The sequence below is a fragment of the Lithobates pipiens genome, unplaced genomic scaffold, assembly GCF_037356315.1.
Source record: "Lithobates pipiens isolate NorthernLeopardFrog02 unplaced genomic scaffold, aLitPip1_a1.2 Scaffold_30, whole genome shotgun sequence".
In the NCBI taxonomy this organism is placed as follows: domain Eukaryota; kingdom Metazoa; phylum Chordata; class Amphibia; order Anura; family Ranidae; genus Lithobates; species Lithobates pipiens.
The window spans coordinates 128,506,419-128,527,709 of NW_027507791.1; the positions used below are offsets into that span (position 1 = coordinate 128,506,419).

Consider the following 21,291-nt stretch of genomic DNA (forward strand, 5'->3'; position numbering starts at 1 on the left):
ATTGTGAAAGATAATGTTACACTGAGTAAATTGATACCCAACATGTCACGCTTCAACATTGCGCCCGCTCGTGGAATGGCGTCAAACTTTTACCCTTAAAAATCTCCATAGGCGACATTTAAAAAATTCTACAGGTTGCATGTTTTGGGTTGCAGAGGAGGTCTAGGGCTAGAAGTATTGCTTTCACTCTAACAATCGCGGCAATACCTCACATGTGTGGTTTGATCACCATTTTCATATGCAGGTGCTACTTCAAGCTCGTCAGGACAGGGCGCTTTAAAAAAAAATTTTTTTTTCCTTATTTGTTTGATTTTATTTATTTTTACACTGTTGTAATAAAAGTGACCCATTTTTTTTTTTTAAAGGAATGTAAATATTCCTTGTAATAGAAAAAAGCATGACAGGTCCTCTTAAATATGAGATCTGGGGTCAAAAAGTCCTCAGATCTCATATTTGGACTTAAATGCAATAAAAGAAAAAGAAATTGTCATTTGAATAAAAAAAAAAAAGCCCTGCTATGGTATAGATACGGGCAGGGGCCATCTTAGCCTCACTCATCTCCATACCCAGCCACGGACAGGTCCCGATCACCTCCGCCGCTCCCGACGGCTATGGTAAGCAGTGGAGGGTGCAGGAGAGCGGCGGGAAGGGGGTGGCCCCTCTCCCGCCAACGATAACTCTGAGCTCGGGGCGAATCTGCCATGGAGACCACCATTCTCGTACACAGAAAATTGTGGCAGCAGCTGCTGCCGTTACCGAGATATCAATCTTCAAAGTGCTGACGAATATGTATAGGAGACGGCCGGCAAGTGGTTAATTTCAAAATGACCTTAATTTTTTTTCTTAAAATGGTACATTTTGCCAGTTTAAACATTTTTTTGTTTTTTTATTCTCTATTGTAAACAAAATATGTTATGAGATTTGCAAATCATTGCATTCTGTTTATGTAGATTTTACACAGCATCCTAACTTTTTTTGGAAGTGGGGGTTGTAGAACGATTGCTCTTACCTCGGCGTGCATGGCAATATGTAGCACGTATAGCTCAATCAAAATTTGCGTACATAGTTGTCCCAAAGCGTGCTTTTACGTATGTATGTGCGTATACATAGGAGCAGGAGGGCTCAAAATATTGGAGCGCGGGGGGTTCAGAGCTTGGTTGTGCCTTGTAATGTTTTGCACTTTTTCTATTATATAAGGGATAAATAGCTCCCATCTGATTAGCATATTTAGAATGACTGACAGGTTCTCCTTCATGAGACAACATGTGTATATTAGGTGTCTCCCCTACACTAAAGCTAATGGAGCACAGATTGATTTGATTCTTCTCTGGTTACAGGCCAAGGTAAGTGTATCTGGAGTGAAAAAATTCTCATCACTTCTGGGTGCCTACTGGCTAGAAGAGATCAGCAAATTTACAGGCCATGGCAAGTGTATCTGGAGTGAAAAAATTCTCATCACTTCTGGGTGCCTACTGGCTAGAAGAGATCAGCAAATTTACATTTGCTGGTCTCCCTCCCCTCTTCCCAGTGACCCCCTGCCATGAGAGGCTTAGGCCCACAGGTGGGATGGAAGAGCCTGGTAAACATGGCGAGGGGTGCAGGATTTGGGGATCCATGGAAGCAATCCATCTGAAAGCCAAGAGTCGGCTTGTGACTGTTACACACGTTCTCAGCTGTTGTAAAGTATGTTAATACCCTTACTGCTGTCAACATATGACATATGTCAGTGGCAGCAAAAAGGGATAAAAAAATGACTGAACACTTTTAAAGAATCAGCTGCTCTATGAGAAAATTTTGGCAAAATAGTGAATGCATCCGATCAGATGGTTAGGCTTTACGTTGCTGGTCTGTTCTCTGACAACATTACTTATGGCACATTTAAAAGAGGACTACAACCACTGCTAGTTGTTAGAAATCTTTTTTTTTTTTTTTTATTAAAGTGTCATCAAACCCTGCATTATTTTGAGCACTTTCAGCAGCTTCTTCATTGTTTAATCATTGCCTCAGGTTTTCAGTTTCAGGGTGGTTCCTATCACTTGCAGCATCCTATGGAACCACCCTTGCATGCAGGGACTAGAATTGTGTCTCTGTACACTGTGTTAGAAACCCACAGCCATGTAACCTAGCCAGGGAAGGCACTCCCTCTCTCACTGCTCTGTCCACTGTTAACTCTTTCCTATGAAGGCTGGAAGTTCAGGGTAGCAGCACTAACAGAGCACGAGCCAGCAGCATTGAAAGTTGTAAACTGCAAGTGTTGGGATAACAATTTGAAAAATAGTCAACTGAGGAATGTTTATTTTATCGTGCTCAATATGTTCAACTAAAAAAACAGAGGATTTAATACTATAGCTGGGGGTTGTGATAACACCATAAAAGCTCTTCCATGTTTTGTTGCCTTAAAATTATTCCTGCACAATGATGTTGATGACTAAAGCAAAAGAAAATTGAAGATATCGCCTGCAAGTGTACCATGATCTCTTCAAGTGGTGTGTTATAGGTACACATTACTTATCATGTATGTTGTGAAAATAAAAAAAATGTATATTGGATGCTAGGTCTGCTTTAACGTAATTTCTCTCAACTTTCCATAAATGTAGTATTACCATCTCCTTGGCTTAAAAGGAGGAAGATTTTTGTGTGCACAAAGACTTTAAAGCGTAGCATTGCTGGTGAAAATCTCTTGTAAATACTGTTTTTCCTGTGATTAAAGGACTTTCATGCAGTTCTCTTTAATCATATATAATAAGTCTGCTTTCAAAAATATAATCCAACAGTTTTTTCCATGTGTCACATTTTGTGCTTTCTGCGGTCCAGTGCAGTTTTGAGTGCCTTCATGATCTGTTCTTTGTTATTTATTACATTGTACCTATTCACCTCTACCAACCGGTCAAAGTCATTAGGCTCATAGGTAAAGTTTTTTGTCCGGTATGGAGAATCTTTTCCTGATAGTACGAAGTTCCCGTAGGCCATCTCGCTATCTGTCCGTCGGAGTATACCTGTAATAGAAGAAACGCAACAGAAATTATATTTGAATTACCAAAATTTTAAACAAAAGCTCCCTGCAATCAATAGAACTGGGATTTGCAAACTGTATGGCACTGAACAAATTGTAATTAAGTGTAGGTAGAAACCTAATGTGGTAAAGCAGAATATTTTTTAAAACAATAATGTGATAAAAGTAAATGGATGCAGAGCTCACTCAGGGAGATGGAATTGTCATCCAGTATGAGCACCTTTACAAGTGGTGAGCTATTGTCCCACTTTTTGGGATGGTGCTGCGGCGATCAAGCCGAGCTTGTTTGCAATGAGCAGGACCGGATGCAAGGGGATGGGTGTCAAGTGGGTTGGATGGAGTCAACCATCAGGATGGGGGACACTGCTTGTGAGTGCCGACTGGGCGAGGAAGAGCCCTCCAGCAGCTGTGTGGACAGGCAGGAGAAAGGGGCCGAGCGTGCCATCATCCGCTCGGGGGAACGCTAGTCCAAGATGAGGCTTGATGCAGAGGTAAAGATGGAAAACAAGTCGGGGGGAGAGAGTGCAAAGATGGTTGCGGTTGTCCTGACAACGCATTTCAGGGCATGGCCCTTTGTCAAGTCATGTGACTAAGATGGCCAATAGATTTTAACAAGGGGCTGGCCGCGGGAGGTATCTTCATCTTAAAGGAGCAATAGCTTATTTTTAACCACCGCAGCACAGTCTCCATAAAACACAGCTTACCTAGTGTAACAATTTATACAAATAACAAACATTTTTAAATGATTTTGAGGAGAACAAGAAAAGAAAAGGAGGGGAAGAGAGTAACCAATGATAAAATGAATTGAGCTAAGAGATATAAATTGTAGTGGATAAAACCAACATTAAAAAAAAAAACGTGTGATTCTATATGGCCATAGGATGACATAAATTAAATTGACAATGACATGAAAATGGGATCAATTGGTTCACTTACGTATGCAATTACTGGAAAGCAGAAATGAACAAGGTGAACCTACTTGATATGGTGTGGACTCAAAGTGAAGAATAAAAATAAATGATCATAAGTATAATGATGAAAACATAATTAGAAAATTCAAAAACAAATACCCCTCCAAATGAAAGTGTCACAGTGAGTAGTACCTGTTGCATTCCTTGGGATGTCACGAAGGGAACGTACATGATGCTATAACCTCTGGTATATTAAATTGTATGAGGACTATATACATCCGTGTGTGTATATATACACACATATACATACATTTATATACATACATACATACATACACACACACACATACATGCAGTCCAGCCTTTCTCAACCTTTTTTTCATCCTAGTCTAAAATGTAAAAAACATATGTTATTTATTAATGGAAACCTGAGCCACGGACAATGCACACAACCACTTTCATTAAATTAATTTCACATCAGAAGTCCCCCATCAGAACTCCCCCTTCACATAAGATGCCCCTATCACGTCAGAGTTCCTCTTTATGCTACAGTCCCTCTTTCATGGTAGTGGGTCCACATCACATTAAAGTCCCTCCTATACAATTAAAGTCCTCTATTACATCAAAAAAACGCTCCTTTACATCAGAGTTGCCCTATGCATGAGTTTCCTTATATCAGAGCTCCCCTTATCATGAAGCCAACCAGGTGCTCCTATCACAGAGACCCAATCACACAGTTCCCCCATCACAGAGCTCCCCTGCAATCACACAGTCCCCTCTTTAAATCAGAGCTCTACTTTTCAGTTCCAGTAGTGCAACAGAGAGTTGGAGGTGGACAAGGCAGACTATAGTTTTCTTCTGAATGCTGGGGATGGCCCTGCATGCCCTTTGCCTGAAATCAAAGTCATGTGTTGCTGTGATGCTTGTGAGCTGGACACCATCACCATAGCAATGAATGATGCTGCCCAGGGCAAATGGTGTCCCATGCTTGCAACAACATGGGGGAACCCTGAGGAAATTGTCATTATTATTATTGGCTCATATCTAAGGATAAATCCTAAGCCTGGTTACCTTAGCTAATGTCATACTATAGGAATGTCATTACCAAGCCCTTCAGGAATGTGATTTCTTCCTTAAAGTGTAATACTACTTTTGGTGAGTTATAGTTGGTTATTACTTACTCCCTAGTCCTGTATTTACAACAGCCAAAACTGGAATAAGGTAGTCCTGTCCCAGAGCTGCAATATGCACGTGTCTGGTTTGATCATCATGCCAAGCTGGAAGGCTCGGATCACATCTATGCATGTTGATTTTGAGCGTTTCTGCAGTGCTTTTTGCTGTGCATTTCACATTTTTTTACAGCGATTTTGCAATGATTTGTACTTTTTATGTTTTTTTTTGTTTTAATGTTTTGCTGGGCAAATTTAACCACTTTCCGCCCACCATATAGCAAAATGATGGCAGGAAAGTGGTATTATCCTGACTGGACATCAGAGGATGTCCAGCAGGGTAAGCCGCTAGCACAAGGACACACAGCCATCGGTGGTGTGGTGTCTGACCCACCGGATCTCCGATCTAGGTAAACAGCCTATGACAGTGATGGCGAACCTTGGCACCCCAGATGTTTTGGAACTACATTTCCCATGATGCTCATGCACTCTGCAGTGTAGTTGAGCATCATGGGAAATGTAGTTCTAAAACATCTGAGGTGCCAAGGTTCGCCATCACTGACATAGGCGCTTTACCATGTGATCAGCGTAAACAGGAAGAGCCATTTTTATCAGCCTTTCCTCCACTTGCACTGACAGACGTGAGTAGAGGAGAGATCGGCTGCTCTTCTGATGGGGGGGTCTGTGCTGATAATGAGCACATTGATTATCAGTGCAGATCCATCGAGAATGCCCACTGGAGACCACCAGGAATGCCAATCAGTGCCCATTAGGATGGCACTCTGTGCCCATCAGTGATTGCCCGTCAGTGCCTCCTGATCAGTGCTGCCGATCAGTGCCAATCAGTACTACCTCATCCGTGCCCACCAGTGCAGCCTCATCAGTGAATGCAAAAACGTACTTATTTACAAAGTTTTGTAACAAAGAAAAACGTTTTTTTTTTCATACTTTTCGGTCTTTTTTTTTATTTGGAACGCAAAAAATAAAAACCCAGTGGTGATCAAATACCACCAAAGGAAAGCTCTATTTTTGGGGGAAAATGTTTTAAAAATTTTGTTTGGGTACAGTGTTTCATGACCGTGCAATTATTCAAAATGCGACAGAGCTGAAAGCTGAAAATTGGACTAGGAAGGAAGGTAGGTGAAAGTGCCCTGTATTGAAGTGTTTAAAAACGCAAATTGTGGCAAAATCTCTGTGAAATGCAGTAAAAATGCACTACATGCTTTTCTGCAGCTTCTCCATTAAAGTCTATTGAACCAAAAAATGCAAAAAAGCACCATTTTGCATTAAAAAAAAAAAAAGTCCCTGACCCTTTTCAAAAACGCATTGATGCACATGTGCTCCATAAGGACTCATATTAAAAAGATGTCCTGTGTTTCTGCAAAAAGCATGAAAAAATGCATTTGTGTGAATGGAATCTAAGACGGAATCGTTGCCGAAAATGGCACCTATAGCTAAGCATTCATGTTACATTTTCAAATATTATTACATTTGTTATCTTTAGCAGTTGGAATTGATCTCTAAGGCTTTGAGAGCTTTCTGTTCACCGGCTGAAATGTTAGATCTACATTTAGAGGCACTGGTCTGGCATAATTTGGAGAGGTCCCTATAAACGACCTGGTAGAACGTTCCCACATAGGGACCTTTGAATTGAACCAGAAAGAAAATAGATTGTGGCCTAAAATAGGTGTGTGTGTTATGCTTGGTGTCAGGTCACCTAGAGCCCAGGTGACAGATGCACACCGTAGGGTTTAGGGGTGCACCGCAAGGTTGTGGACCCTATGGCTGACTGCTGCAGACGGGGGACAGATCCCACTGGCGTAAGATTCCCTGGGGCGCGGAGTCTAAGAGCCAGCAGGTGTTCACCAGAGCCTCGAGTGGTGAGGATGGACTTGGCTGCAACTGGCTCCAGGTCGCGACCCCCAAGGTCCCCCAGCTCACACCCACAGTAGGCAACAGGAGGATAGGGATGGTGAGGGACAAAGCCAAGGTCGGGGCCACAAGCAGACAAGAATAGTCGGGTACACGCCAAAAGGTCAGGATCACAGGCAAACAGGGATAGTCAAGACACGCCAAAGTTGGTAACAAAAACCAGTAGCAGAGCACAGGGCAGGAAACAGGAAGCTAACACACAAAGGTTGATCAGCAGGATAGGCTAGCAGTGCACAGGTTAATATAGAGTTGTCTGATAGGAGCTAGGGTGGAGCCATGCCAGAGGATGGATTATAAAAGCAGTCAGGTGAGGCTCAGCTGGTCTCTAGAAATGAACACATGCAGACAGGTAAGCAGACGAACTCTATTGCATAACCATGACACTTGGGTTCAAAAGATTCTCAACTGGTCGAATGGTTGAGTGATCCTCCTCCCACCACTCCATGAGAACTTTAAGAATGTCCTCATCACCCACTAAATCAGGAGGTAAGGAGTTAGGTACTGGGGGTCTTCCTCAGCAGTGGCCTTGTTGTATCTTTTTCATGATTAGAGATATAATGTTTGACCATCAAATTCCAGATTAATTTGTTTAATTCTTTAACCACTTGCTTACTGGGCACTTAAACCCCCCCTCCTGCCCAGACCAATTTTCAGCTTTCAGCGCTGATGCATTTTGAATGACAATTGCGCGGTCATAGAACACTGTACCCAAATGAAATTTTTATCATTTTTTTCCCACAAATAGAGCTTTCTTTTGGTGGTATTTAATTACAGTTGGGAGTTTTATTTTTTGCTAAACAAACAAAAAAAGATGCAAAATAAAAAAAATCATGTTTAACCACCTCGCGCCCGCCCTATAGCCGAATGACGGCCGTAGAGCAGGCGCGTTCGTCCGGGTGGCCGACCCTGGACGTCCTATTGTTTACTTCCGCAATGCACGCCGCCGCGGGCGTGCATCGCGGAAGCTCTGTGTTCGCCGTGTCCCCCGGGGACAGGCAAACACAGATCGCTGTAAACGGCCAATCACAGCGGCCGTTTACAGCGTGATCGGCGTGTCCAATGGGAGATGATCTCATATGTAAACATATGAGATCATCTCTCAGCGCCGCTCTCCCTCCTCACACAGAGTGTGACAGGGGAGAGATGAACGGCTGCAGCGGCAGCCGTTCTGCTTCGCTTTGTATAAAAAAAAAAAAGTAAAAAAAAAAGTGCCATCCTCCCCCAGCAGTGCCATCCATCCTCCCCCAGCAGTGCCATCCTGCCCCAGTGCCATCCTACCCCAGTGCCATCCACCCCAGTGCTACCTGCCCTCAGTGCCATTTGTCACCAGTGCCATCTGTCATCAGTGCCACATAGTGCCATCTGTCATCAGTGCCACGTATCAGTGCCATTTGTCATCAGTGCCACGTGTCATCAGTGCCACGTATAAGTGTCATCATTGCCACGTATCAGTGCCATCTGTCATCAGTGTCACGTGTCATTGTCCTGGTGCTTCAAAAGTGTAATAAATAGTCAACAAGTTAGATGTGTAATTTATGTTCCTAGAACACATGATGGCGCTACCTGCATGTTGGGCCTCTCTATGTGGCCAGGCTGTGAAAAAGTCCCACACATGTGGTATTGTAATACTCAGGAGGAGTAGCAGAATTTTTTGGGGGGTGTCATTTGTGGTATACACATGCCATGTGAGAGAAATAACCTATTACAATGACAATTTTGTGGAGAAAAAAAAAAAATATGAAAAATCTTAATTTTGCAAAGAATTGTGGGAAAAATATAACAACATCAAAAAGCTCACTATGCCTCTTACTAAATATCTTGGAATGTCTACTTTCCAAAAAGGGGTCATTTGGGGGGTATTTGTACTTTCCCGACTTGTTCGGGTCACAAGAAGCGAGATAGTCCACCAGTACATCAGATGTGATCAATTTTGTGCGATTCACACCACAGCTTGTAGACTCTAACTTTCACAAAGACCAAATAATATCCACTAATTTGGGTTATTTTTACCAAAGATATGTAGCAGTATAAATTGTGGCCAAAATTTATGAAGAAAAATTAATAATTTGCATAATTCTGTCACAGAAACAAAGAAATATGCGTTTTTTTTAAAAAAATTCGGTCTTTTTTCATTTATAGCGCAAAAAATAAAAACCCCAGAGGTATAAATATGGGGGAGCTGAGGAAACTAACTTTGTGCAGGGGGAGGGGGGGGGGGTGGGGGGTATGGTACGACAAATGTATTGTATACGGGTGAAACACGGTATGCTGTGTTAGTTGTGTATTTTGAGGAATCTGTACCATCTGATAGGCCTGTACTGCTATGCTACCACTCTGTTCCATGAGATTGTTTTACTGAATGCTGAATATGTTTGTGACCGCATGTTTTTAATAAAGTTGGTTTTCCCAAAAAAAAAAAAAAACCCCAGAGGTGATCAAATACCACCAAAAGAAAGCTCTATTTGTGGGAAAAAAAGGACAAAAAATTCATTTGGGTACAGTGTTGCATGACTGAGTAATTGTCATTCAAAGTGTGAGAGCACTGAAAGCTGAAAATTGGTCTGGGCAGAAGGGTGTTTAAGTGCCCAGTAAGCAAGTGGTTAATAGTTTGTTATAAAATTTTGCAAACAGGTAATTTTTCTCCTTCATTGAAATGCGCTGATGAGGCGGCACTGATGGGCGGCACTGGTGGGCACTGATAGGCATAGTTAAGGCGACACTAATAGGCACAGATAAGGTGGCACTGATAGGCACAGGTAAGGCAGTACTGATGGGCACAGATATGGCGGCACTGATGGGTGGCACTAAGGGGCACTGATAGGTACCACTGATAGATGGGACTGATGGGCACCGATAGGTGGCACTGCTGTGCACTGATGGGCGGCACTGATGGGCATGGATATGTGGCACTGAGGTGCAGCAATGTTGTTGAGGCAGATTGTGGGCACTGATAGGTGGCACTGTGGGTACTGATGTATGGCACTGTGGGCACTGATGTATGGCACTGCTGGGTGGCATTATGGGCACTGATGGGTGGCACTTTTTTAATTCTCTGGGGGTTACTGGCAGGGGGCAGGTGGGCACTGATACACTGGCCGTGATCGGGACTGATGTCCCGATCACGGCCGCCGGTGATCGGCTTTTTTTTTTCTCTCCTCGCGTTAGCGCGAGGAGGAAAAATAGCCGATTACCGGCTCTGTTTTGTCAGATGATCAGCTGTCATTGGCTGACAGCTGATCACCTTGCTCGGATCGGTAATCAGGCGAGTCTCATTGACTCGCCGATCACAGTGCGTGCCGCGCGCTCCCCTCAGGGGGCGCGCCGGCCGCTCGTGCACGGGACGACGTCAATAGACGTAGTCCCGGCAAAGGAGGTCCGCGCTGTAGCTGTCATTCGGCTATAGCGTGGATCTCAAGAGGTTAAAACAGAGCAAATTTGTTGGTGTGAGGTACTTCTGATAAAGAATTGGTGGTAATTGGGTCACTGTCTTCCTGGATGGGGGTGGGGGATTGCTACAAGAACCAATATCACCCTCAGTCTGTTTTGACTTGGGGTGGGCTCCTTACTTTGTTGAGGGACTTGGACATGTAAACAAAGGACTATATTTGTTGGATGTAGGGATAGGAAAAGTGTCAGGAAAGTCTGAACCCATAATGGTAGTGGGAATTGAGGAAGTGAAGTACAGTTTACACCATTATCCGAGCTGCCTGGAGGATTTTTATGAAGCATGGGATTAGCCCATGCTGGCAATCTTCCATAAGGGTGACCTGATTCATGGCTTGGGGAGCAGTGTACCCTATGCTTTTGCAAAGGGGTAATTATACTTTCTTATTTTCTTATATATTTATGTGCTATGTATTTTGTACTAATATTTTCTCCATATTTACTGTAAATTATGGTATATATTTACATACATTTTTCATTTTTACACAGCAGCTGATGGACAAGTGAACCCAGTTCTGAGCAATTACCTGGTTCTTTATATTTGTGGAATGTGTCATTCACCAAGGGAAAGTGAACTACTATAGGAGAGCGTGGATTATCTTGGTCCATGAACACATAGCATTCCTTTGGCTGTTGCTCGTCCTGCTCACTCACAGTAATAGAGGGAAATGCAATGCCCCTCTCCTTGCAGTATTTTCTGGTTAGATGCAGCACCTGGAATGCAAATAATACAACTGTACCAAAAAGCATTGTTAAAACCTGTAAGTGCACTCCTAGTTATTATTTCACATTTAAAGCAAACATTTACTTAACATGTAAACAAAAAAAAAAGCACCAGGGATAGTACTCGCATTTAATGTAAGGTGTCCCTTGTGCTGGGGTCAGCTGTCCTCATTGCAATCCAAAGTCCTTTTCCCCTCCTCTTATCAAATGTTCCAGATATACCCATCCTTTGGGCAGGCTACTAAAATATCCATCTCATTCATAGATCGCTGTTCATTGATTGAATCTACAGTACAGCTTCTATGGATGGAGGGGAGGGCGGTAATGGTGGGCATAGTTGGGTCTCTTGATGAGTGCAAGTGTCAGGAATGGATTCACCTTCTGGTGGCTATGTGGCTCTCAGACCTCTAGGTTGTAGTTCCTGTGTCCACCAGCGGGTGTTTCCCAACAGCCAGCAGCTCTTACTAATTAGTCATCCCCTGCGCTACTCCCTGTTTCCTTGGTGTTTTGTCCATGTGCCCCTTATCTGTGAACCTTGCATCTGTACTTTTTTTCCTGATCCTTGCCTGCCTGCCTGCTTGTTCTTGTTCCTTTGTACAATCTCTCTGTCCTGGCCTGCTCCCTCTGCCCGATCTACCATGCATGACCCCAGCTCTGAACTGGACAACAATTTTCAGCCATATCCTACCTACTGTCTGTACATAGTTATTTAGTTGGTTTAGGTGGTTGTTCATTATTCGTTCTTTCTCTCATTATATTGACAGGCTTTGGTTTATGGGGGTTTTTGTATATCGCAGGGGCTTTTATACGATTGTTTATTGTACCTTTAATAAATCACATTATTTTATACTATAATTGCACCTGCGATATATATGGTGTTCTCTGTGTAAGTCCACATATTTTTGGTCATGCCTGTTTCAAAGGATACTAGCATTTAGTATCCATGAAAGACTGTGACAGGTCCAGCACATATATTAACCACCGCAGCACCAAAAGATTACCACTTTGGGATATGAGGGGAGGTGAGACGACTTCAGATTTTGCATTACATGCATGTACTGTGCATTGTGCAGATTTCTAAAAAAAATTACCTAAACATAGGCTAAGGCAAAAAAAAAAAATTAATTATTTTAGATAGAGTAAGGAATTGTTACAACTTCTGGCAGCTGTTCTTTTCCATCTTTGCCTCTTTGAAGAGATTTCCTTTTACTTGCTTCATGTAGACATAAGACATGAAAGGACATTTCTTGTACAGTTGTCACCAGGACAAGTTTCTTCAGTGGAAGGTTTCCCATTTATTCCTGTTTTGGTGGCAACTCAAAATGTTGGATTACCACCTCACAATCAGTCCCACTGACAATGTTCACCAGGACTGATCGAAAAGGTGGTTCCTTGCACCAGCTTGTAAATAACTACAGAACACAAGGGCCAAATGGAAAGAACTACACAGTGTAGTAGGAGACCAGGAATTGAACATAACCAGAAATTTGTAAAACCGCAGCTCAACTGCCTTTTTTTGTTGTTGCCCTCCCCGGGTGGTGGCTGCCAATGTGAGAGTACTATCTCACCTCAAATGGAGCCTGCCATGAGTAGTTAAAGGACAATATGACATCAACATCCCTCTCAGGCTGTAAAACTAATGGAAAAGGGGAGTTGATAGAGAATCCTCCATCCACAAGGTATAAATTCTCTTCCATAGGAGTTAGTTGATTGGGAAAAGCATCCAAATGATTTCCTGAAATAGGGACAGTACATAGTAAGCCATGTAAAAAAGGATTCGACTTGAATTAAAAAATACAATTACAATTTAAATGAGGTTCCATCTCAAAATATATTATATAGCCACTGTGTGCACCAGGTACTGTTGGAGATAACAAGGCAAAGTCTTTATGTCCTCATACCTTATACTGGCCCAACCAAAGATATACAATCAATAAAAGGTGAATTAAATTCCAAGGATTGAGGCAAGGTACCTCTCCTATGACATGACCCTTGAAAGATTACTGAGCCTTCTTCATCAAAAGACCTTTATGCCTAGCACCCACAATGAAAAAATCAGATGAAAAATCTGATCGTTAGAACACAGCTTTCAAGTGCTGAACATGACAGTTCATGAAAAATTATCCGAAGGGACAAGAGCGAAAAATTTTCTTGTGCGATACCAGAACAAACAATTTTTATTTATTCAATACAGTATTTGTCTTAAAAAAATTGAGTGACCAAGATCACTCATACATCACTTCCAAAGTTGTATTCTGTCGAAAAAGAATTTCCGTAACTTTAGTAATCCAATGGTTTTCGATATAAGACTAGCATGAAAAAAAAAAAATCGGACGGTCATTCATCCGAAATTCTCATTGTATGTATGAGGCTTTAGCATGTGATTAAAGGCTTACAAAACCTTTGACACGTGATCTGTCACACACAAAATACTACTAAGACCTGGTTCCTCTGCTGTGACAGCATCGCCCTTGGTCTTAATATTCAAGAAATAGCGAGCAGACTATGAAAGGCAAAGTGGTACACTTTAACAAACATACAGCTTCCTAAACATACCTTCCAGCAATGCTGTTTAGGAGGCAACCTCACATGTCCACAGGAGTAATCAGCGTTTAGCTAACTGAATGGATATCCACATATATACAGTAAAGGTGCTGTGGTACTTAGACATTTATTTTATAAGGTAAGGATGAGCCACACTTTTATTTGCCTGTTTTTAGATTCTTAAAAAGTTACATACCTTTCCAAGCCAGAAATTCTCGTACTCCTTTGTAGTCTTTGTAGAGGTATAAGCCCCTGGTGAAGTTATATCCTTCCCCTGCAGTAAATCGGGATTTAAAGAAGTCCTGGAAGATACTGGACACTATACCACCTGGCATTACCAAACGGGTTTGTAGTCTAGATGGATCCCAGTGGAATTTTCGACAATCATCTTAAAAGTAATTTTTGATTTTTAGTCTGGTGAAGCAAATTAATTTATACAATACAAATAACACCATTTATTTGTGGCGTGGCACTCATGGGTGCAAAGTCTTCTCATGATGCATATAACCTTCTTTTCACTTTCTTAGGTCGATGTTTGAACTAAAAATCCAAACAAGGGTATCCTAATCACGGAGATAAGTCACACGCTTGAAGTCATAGTTATGCATCATCTTTAAATCCAAGTTAAGACAGTTTACTCACTACTTTGGACAAACCATAAGCATTTACAGCAGTTTTGCCTGAATGTTCTTACCTATCACTCGGATGACATCAGTTAAAGATTTAAGCCAGAGGATACCTGTGCCAGCTGCACGAGCCCATATTTCATCCAGGTTTGCAGCAAAGGCACTGCCCCAGACCCCTGTGAAGAGACGGCAGTAATCAATAGGCTATTCGTAGCACTTTCAGAATTACTTGGAAAAGAAGAGGTGGCAGTAATCAATAGGCTATTAGTAGCACTTTCAGAATTACTTGGAAAAGAAGAGGAAGGGAAATCTTTTGAAATAATGTGAGTTTATTGTACTGGCTACCAGGGCTGGTACTTTGGGGGGCATGCTGCCAGCAGCAGCATGCAGAATTCTCAGGCTATCACACCACTCTATGATCCAATCTGTTGCTACAGCCTGTCCTAAAATGGGGCTGAGGATGCACCCATACCTATTGCCTGCCTCCTCTCTACAGCAGCAGCTAGGGTTGCCACCTGTCCAGTTCTCTCCTGGACAGTCCAGTTTTTGAATGTGTACAGGTTTTCATCTGCCCCAGACCCAGACACATCATTCACACGGACTGCACCGAGACTGGCATCTGATGTCTCCCCCCTCCCTGACAGCAGCCTGGTTCAGCAGAATGTCAGTGAATCAAAGCTCCTCCCCTCCTCCTTCTCTGCTCTGTATACACACACAAGGAGGAGGGGGAAGCAGGAATTCGCTGATCTCAGGTCTGTAAAAGGTTTTCTATACTGTGTAGATGGACAGAGGGAAGGGGAGAGAGTGGCTAGAAAGGAGGACAAGGTAGAAAATATGTGGAGTGATCGAGGGATTAGGAGGATGTGCTGGGGGCTTGGCAGGGGTAAGACAATGCTAGAAGTGTGGATTGCATTTGAAATCTGACAACCTCTCCTAACACTCTCTCTTTTTTCTAAAGCACCCCCCAGCCCATATCCTACCCCCCCCCTCTTGCACTGGCCCTCTTCTCTCACAAACCGCCCCACACTAGCACATATGGACACAGGCTGCATATGATGGGCACTGGCTGCATATGATGGGCACAGTGGCTGCATATGATGGGCACAGTGGCTGCATATGATGGGCACAGTGGCTGCATATGATGGGGCACAGTGAGGCTGCAATTGATGGTTCTTTTTCAGAATTTTTCACTTTATTTGCGCCCCCCCAAAATGTTGAGCACCAGCTGCCACTGCCCCCCAGCACATATCTAACTCTCCACACCCCCCTGCTAGCACTAGCCATCTGCGCAGGACATATCGGTCCCCTGAAATCCATGCAGAACACTCAAAATTCAGCCATGCGCACTGTTTGCTGCGATGAACTATGCGCCACATTACCACTCTCTTTCAGGCCACCAAAAGTTTCCCAGGTCTTTTACAATCTTATAGCATATACCTCCCAAAAAAAATGTCAGCCACATCCCTTCAGAAACGGGAGAAGAATTCCCTCTCAGTCTGGACGTTAGATGGGGGCTGCCTGTCACAGAGCATCTGTACAGGTGGGTGGAGCAAAAAGACAACAGAACACAGCACCCCCGATCACTGCTTCCCGCCTTGCAGACATTACCGCTCACCCCAGCATGAGCGGTAATGTCTGCTTTCCAAACTACCTTGCTGTGCCAAAAACCTGCTCTGTACTTTGCAGAGCAGGTTTACTGAAAGAAAAGGTAACATTCCTTATATTCTAGGAGTATAGTGTGACTTTTCATTTGGTACATACAGTTGCAAAAAAAGTATGTGAACCCTTTCTCCATTTATAGACAATTTGTCTTACCATGGACTGATGAACAGCAAGGCTTTTGGAGATACTTTAATAACCCTTTCCAGCTTTATGCAAGTCAACAATTCTTAATCGTAGGTCTTCTGAGAGCTCTTTTGTGCGATGCATCATTTGCATCAGGCAATGCTTCTTGTGAAAAGCAAACCCAGAACTGGTGTATATTTTTTATAGGGCAGGGCAGCTGTAACCAACACCTTTAATCTCATCTCATTGATTGGACTCCAGTTGGCTGACACCTCACTCCAATTAGCTCTTGGAGATCGCATTAGTCTAGGGGTTCACATACTTTTTCCACCTGCACTGTGAATGTTTACATGGTGTGTTCAATAAAAACATGGTAACATTTAATTCTTTGTGTGTTATTAGTTTAAGCAGACTGTGATTGTCTATTGTTGTGACTTAGATGAAGATCAGATCACATTTTATGACCAATTTGTGCAGAAATCCATATCATTCCAAAAGGGTTCACATACTTTTTTTTGCAACTGTAGATGTATTCTGTGGAGTGTGGAGAAACACTATTCCAATGTGAGCCTTTGCTGATCCATCCAGCACTTGTATGGGAGATTGAGAGGCGATCCAGTGCTCATCTAACTTCCACCTAGCTGTCCCCCATTCAGAACTTATTATTTGCCGGGTTCAAAGAAAAAGAAAATGACCTGTCCTTATTAGCCCAGCCTCCTGTCAATCTATTTGCATCTCTCCTTATAGCCAATCACCAGGTATCACCCCGCCCCTCTACCACTTCAGTAAATTATGATATAGTGGTGATGAAGCACAGTGCCAATTTACCCCACCCCTTGCTGCTGAAAGAAACACAGGTGAATGTGCAAGTTTCTATCTTTACTCTGCATTTGTGGACAAGGCATGCGTCCGTTTTCATGATCTCTTTCCTGCGTGACCTGCTTCATTTATCCCCTGCCTCCACATTACAACTCAGTGCAAGTACAGGAAATGTGCAGAGATGGAGGAGCTTTCCTGAGGAGTGAGCATAGAGCTCTGTACATGTGCAGGCTGGGGATAAACGCTGGGAGTTTCTAGCAGCTGTAGAATCACTGTATTTCAGCAAGCTGAAAATGTCATGCAGTTTATTGGGAATCGGAGCTCCCTGTGTCAGAGATTTCTCTTTCTCAGTTTGATTTTAGGAGTCCAGTGTGCTGACGTGTGGAATGTTGGATCCTGTTTTCTATAGCCTTGTAAAGTATGTTCTAAACTAACCAAGAAAACTACCAGGAATGTAGTAACCATTTAAACTGTCAGGATTACTTAACTCCAACCAAACCAAACATTATTTAACAATTATGATCCTGTTGTTGGCTAGAGAGAACAGGTAAACTAGTCACCTGCTCCCACAGCACCAATCACCCACCAGTCAGACTGGCAAAGGACATGCCACAGTTTGTGTCAGCATGGTAACAATCTCAGGTGATGATTTCTCTGCTCTCACCAGAAACAGGATCACAAGTGTGAAACAGACATTAACCACTTAAGGACCACCTCATGCCGATATACGTCGGCAGAATGGCACAACTGGGCACAAGCACGTACAGGTACGTTGCCCTTTAAGTGCCCAGCCGTGGGTCGCATGCGCGTGGCCAGTGGCGCACTCGCGACCCGGTCCTGAGCTCCATGACCGTGGGACCCGATCGCCGCCGGTGTCCCGCGATCGGGTCACGGAGCTGAAGAACGAGGAGAGGTAAGTTTAAACAAACCTCTCCCCATGCTTCCTAGTGAGGCTGTCACTGATCGTCTGTTTCCTGTTATATGGAAAGATGATCAGTGACGTCACACGCCAAGCCACGCCCCCCTACAGTAAAATAAAAACACACACTTAACCCCTACACTGCCCCCTAGTGGTTAACCCCATTCACTGCCAGTGACATTTTTACAGTAATCAGTGCATTTTTAATCGCACTGATCGCTGTATTAATGCCAATGGTCCCAAAAATGTGTCAAAATTGTCAGACGTTATCCGCCATAATGTCGCAGTCACAATAAAAATCGCTGATCGCCGCCATTACTAGTAAAAAAAAAAATTATTAATAAAAATGCCATAAAACTATCTGCTATTTTGTAGACACTATAACTTTTGTGCAAACCGATCAATAACCGCTTATTGCGATTTTTTTTTAACCAAAAATATGTAGAAGAATACGTATCGACCTAAACTGAGGGAAAAAAAAATTATATATATTTTTGGGGGATATTTATTATAGCAAAAAGTAAAAAATATAGCATTTTTTTCAAAATTGTCGCTCTATTTGTTTATAGAGCAAAAAATAAAAACTGCAGAGGTGACCAACTACCACCAAAAGAAAGCTCTATTTGTGGGAAAAAAAGGATGCCAATTTTGTTTGGGAGCCATGTCGCATGCCCGCGCAATTGTCAGTTAAAGCGACGCAGTGCCGAATCGCAAAAAGGGGCTTGGTCCTTTAGCTGCATATTGATCCGGGGCTTAAGTGGTTAAAGGGGTTGTAAACCCTTGTGTTTTTTCACCTTAATGCATCCTATGCATTAAGGTGAATAAAAACACTTGCCAGTTACCGGTCCCCCAGCCCCCCTGTTTTAATTACCTGAGCCCCTTCATCGCCTCGGCAGGGACGTGGTGTCCCTCTCTCCACAGGGTCCCAGCTCTTGATTGGATAGATTGATAGCAGCGCAGCCATTGGCTCCCGCTGCTGTCAATCAAATCCAATGGCCTGGGGGGAGGGGGGGGCATGGCCAAGTCTGGCATTCGTGTCTGGATGCAAATGCTGGACTCAGGAGCATGCCCGCATGGTAATCCCCCGGGACAGCGCTTCTCCTAGGGCAGTGATGGCGAACCTTGGCACCCCAGATGTTTTGGAAATACATTTCCCATGATACTCAACTACACTGCACAGTGCATGAGCATCATGGGAAATGTAGTTCCAAAACATCTGGGGTGCCAAGGTTCGCCATCACTGTCCTGGGGGGGTTATCTGAAGCCGGGAGAGCCGCCGGGGGACCCCAGAAGAGGATGATCAGGGCCACTCTGTGCAAAACGAGCTGCACAGTGGAGGTAAGTATGACAGGTTCGTTATTTTAAAGAAAATTGAAAACGATCCTTTACAATCACTTTAAAGCGGTATTAAACCCAAAAGCAAACAATTATTATATTGCAGCTAATTCTTAGACGTAACGGCTGCATTTGTTTGCTTTTTAGTTTTTCTTTCATTTGGTGATCCAAACTGTCCTACAGATGTCAGTTACACAAAGGAGAGAAACCATTTACCACTGGCAAAACTTTTATCCCAAAAGGAATAAAAAACTGTTCACTGTAACTGATTATAGTTTGGCTTCAATTTGTTAGTACATTTACATCTGCTCCTACATCTAACACTCCCCTCCTTCAAGACTGACAATGCTGCCGTTTAAAGTTGCCCCCTGTGCTTCTTCATCCAGAGTGGGGGCACTCTAATACAGGAGGTGTATTAGTGGCCAGATCATAATTTTTGGTTTTGGGTTCAATATTCCTTTAGGTGAACCAGTCCCCAGTTCATGCACACTAAAGTATTGTAGATATTCTGAACAAGCAGTAAAATAAGTGGACCCTACCTACCCTAAAAAAAAACTAAAAAAACTTTGGATCTTCTCAACCACTTCAGCCCCGGACCAATTGTCAGCCTAAGGACCAGAGGTCGTTTTACAATTTTGCAGTGCACTGCTTTAACTGGTAATTGCGCGGTCATGCAATGTTGTACCCAAACGAAATTTGCGTCCTTTTCTTCCCACAAATAGAGCTTTCTTTTGATGGCATTTGATTGCCTCTGCGATTTTTATTTTTTGCGATGTAAATGGAAAAAGACCGAAAATTTAGAGAAAAAAATATATTTTCTACTTTTTGTTATAAGAAAAATCGAATAAACTCAATTTTAGTCATATATTTAGGGCAAAATTTATTCAGTCACATATCTTTAGTAAAAAAAATGTCAATAAGCGTATATTTATTGGTTTGCGCAAAAGTTATAGCGTCTACAAACTAGAGTACATTTTCTGGAATTTACACAGCTTTTAATTTATGACTGCCTATCTCATTTCTTGAGGTGCTAAAATGGCAGGGCAGTACAAACCCCCCTAAATGACCCCATTTTGGAAAGTAGACACCCCAAGGAAATTGCTGAGGGGCATGTTGAGCCCATTGAATATTTTTTTTTGTCCCAAGTGATTGAATAATGACACAAAAAAAAAGTTTACAAAAAGTTGTCACTAAATGATATATTGCTCACACATGTCATAGTTATATGTGGAATTGCACCCCAAAATATATTCTGCTGCTTCTCCTGAGTACGGGGATACCACATATGTGGGACTTTTTGGGAGTCTAGCGGCGTACGGCACCCCGAAAACCAATCACTGCCTTCAGGATTTCTAAGGGCGCAAATTTTTGATTTCACTCCTCACTACCTATCACAGTTTCGAAGGCCATAAAATGCCAAAATAACACAAAACCCCCCCAAATGACTCCATTTTGGAAAGTAGACACCCCAAGGAAATTGCTGAGGGGCATGTTGAGCCCATTGATTTTTTATTTTTTTTTGTCCCAAGTGATTGAATAATGACACAAAAAAAAAAAAAAAAAAGTTTACAAAAAGTTGTCACTAAATGATATATTGCTCACACATGCCATAGTTATTTGTGGAATTCTACCCCAAAATATATTCTGCTGCTTCTCCTGAGTACGAGAATACCACATATGTGGGACTTTTTGGGAGCCTAGCTGCGTACGGCACCCCGAAAACCAATCACTGCCTTCAGGATTTCTAAGGGTGCAAATTTTTGATTTCACTCCTCACTACCCATCACAGTTTCGAAAGCCATAAAATGCCAAAATAGCACAAAATCCCCCCAAATGACCCCAAGCTATTTACTGAGAGGCATGTTGAGTCCATAAAATATTTTATATTTTGCCACAAGTTGCAGGAATATTACAATTTTTTATTTTTTTTTTGCACAAAGTTGTCACTAAATGATATATTGCTCACACATGCTATGGGTATAAGTGGAGCCTAGCCACGTACGGGACCCCGAAAACCAAGTACTTAAGTGACAGTGATCGATCAATACTGCACAGCAGGTATCTGGGCTGA

The 21,291-nt window shown here is 42.7% G+C and overlaps 1 protein-coding gene across 2 annotated transcripts in view; it reads right to left on the bottom strand.

Annotated features, from left to right (window-relative positions):
- Positions 1-2,266: 2,266 nt before the first annotated feature.
- LOC143943224 (cytosolic phospholipase A2 zeta-like) overlaps positions 2,267-21,291 on the bottom strand; it is a 180,128-nt gene continuing 161,103 nt past the window's right edge. For both annotated transcript variants that reach the window (XM_077464845.1, XM_077464846.1), the window contains 5 exons: positions 14,431-14,538; positions 13,933-14,124; positions 12,761-12,927; positions 10,997-11,183; positions 2,267-2,996 (listed from right to left, as the gene is read on the bottom strand). In XM_077464845.1, coding sequence (XP_077320971.1) covers positions 2,788-2,996; positions 10,997-11,183; positions 12,761-12,927; positions 13,933-14,124; positions 14,431-14,538 — 863 coding nt within the window. In that variant the 3' untranslated portion in view covers positions 2,267-2,787. The remainder of the gene's footprint in view (positions 2,997-10,996; positions 11,184-12,760; positions 12,928-13,932; positions 14,125-14,430; positions 14,539-21,291) is intronic.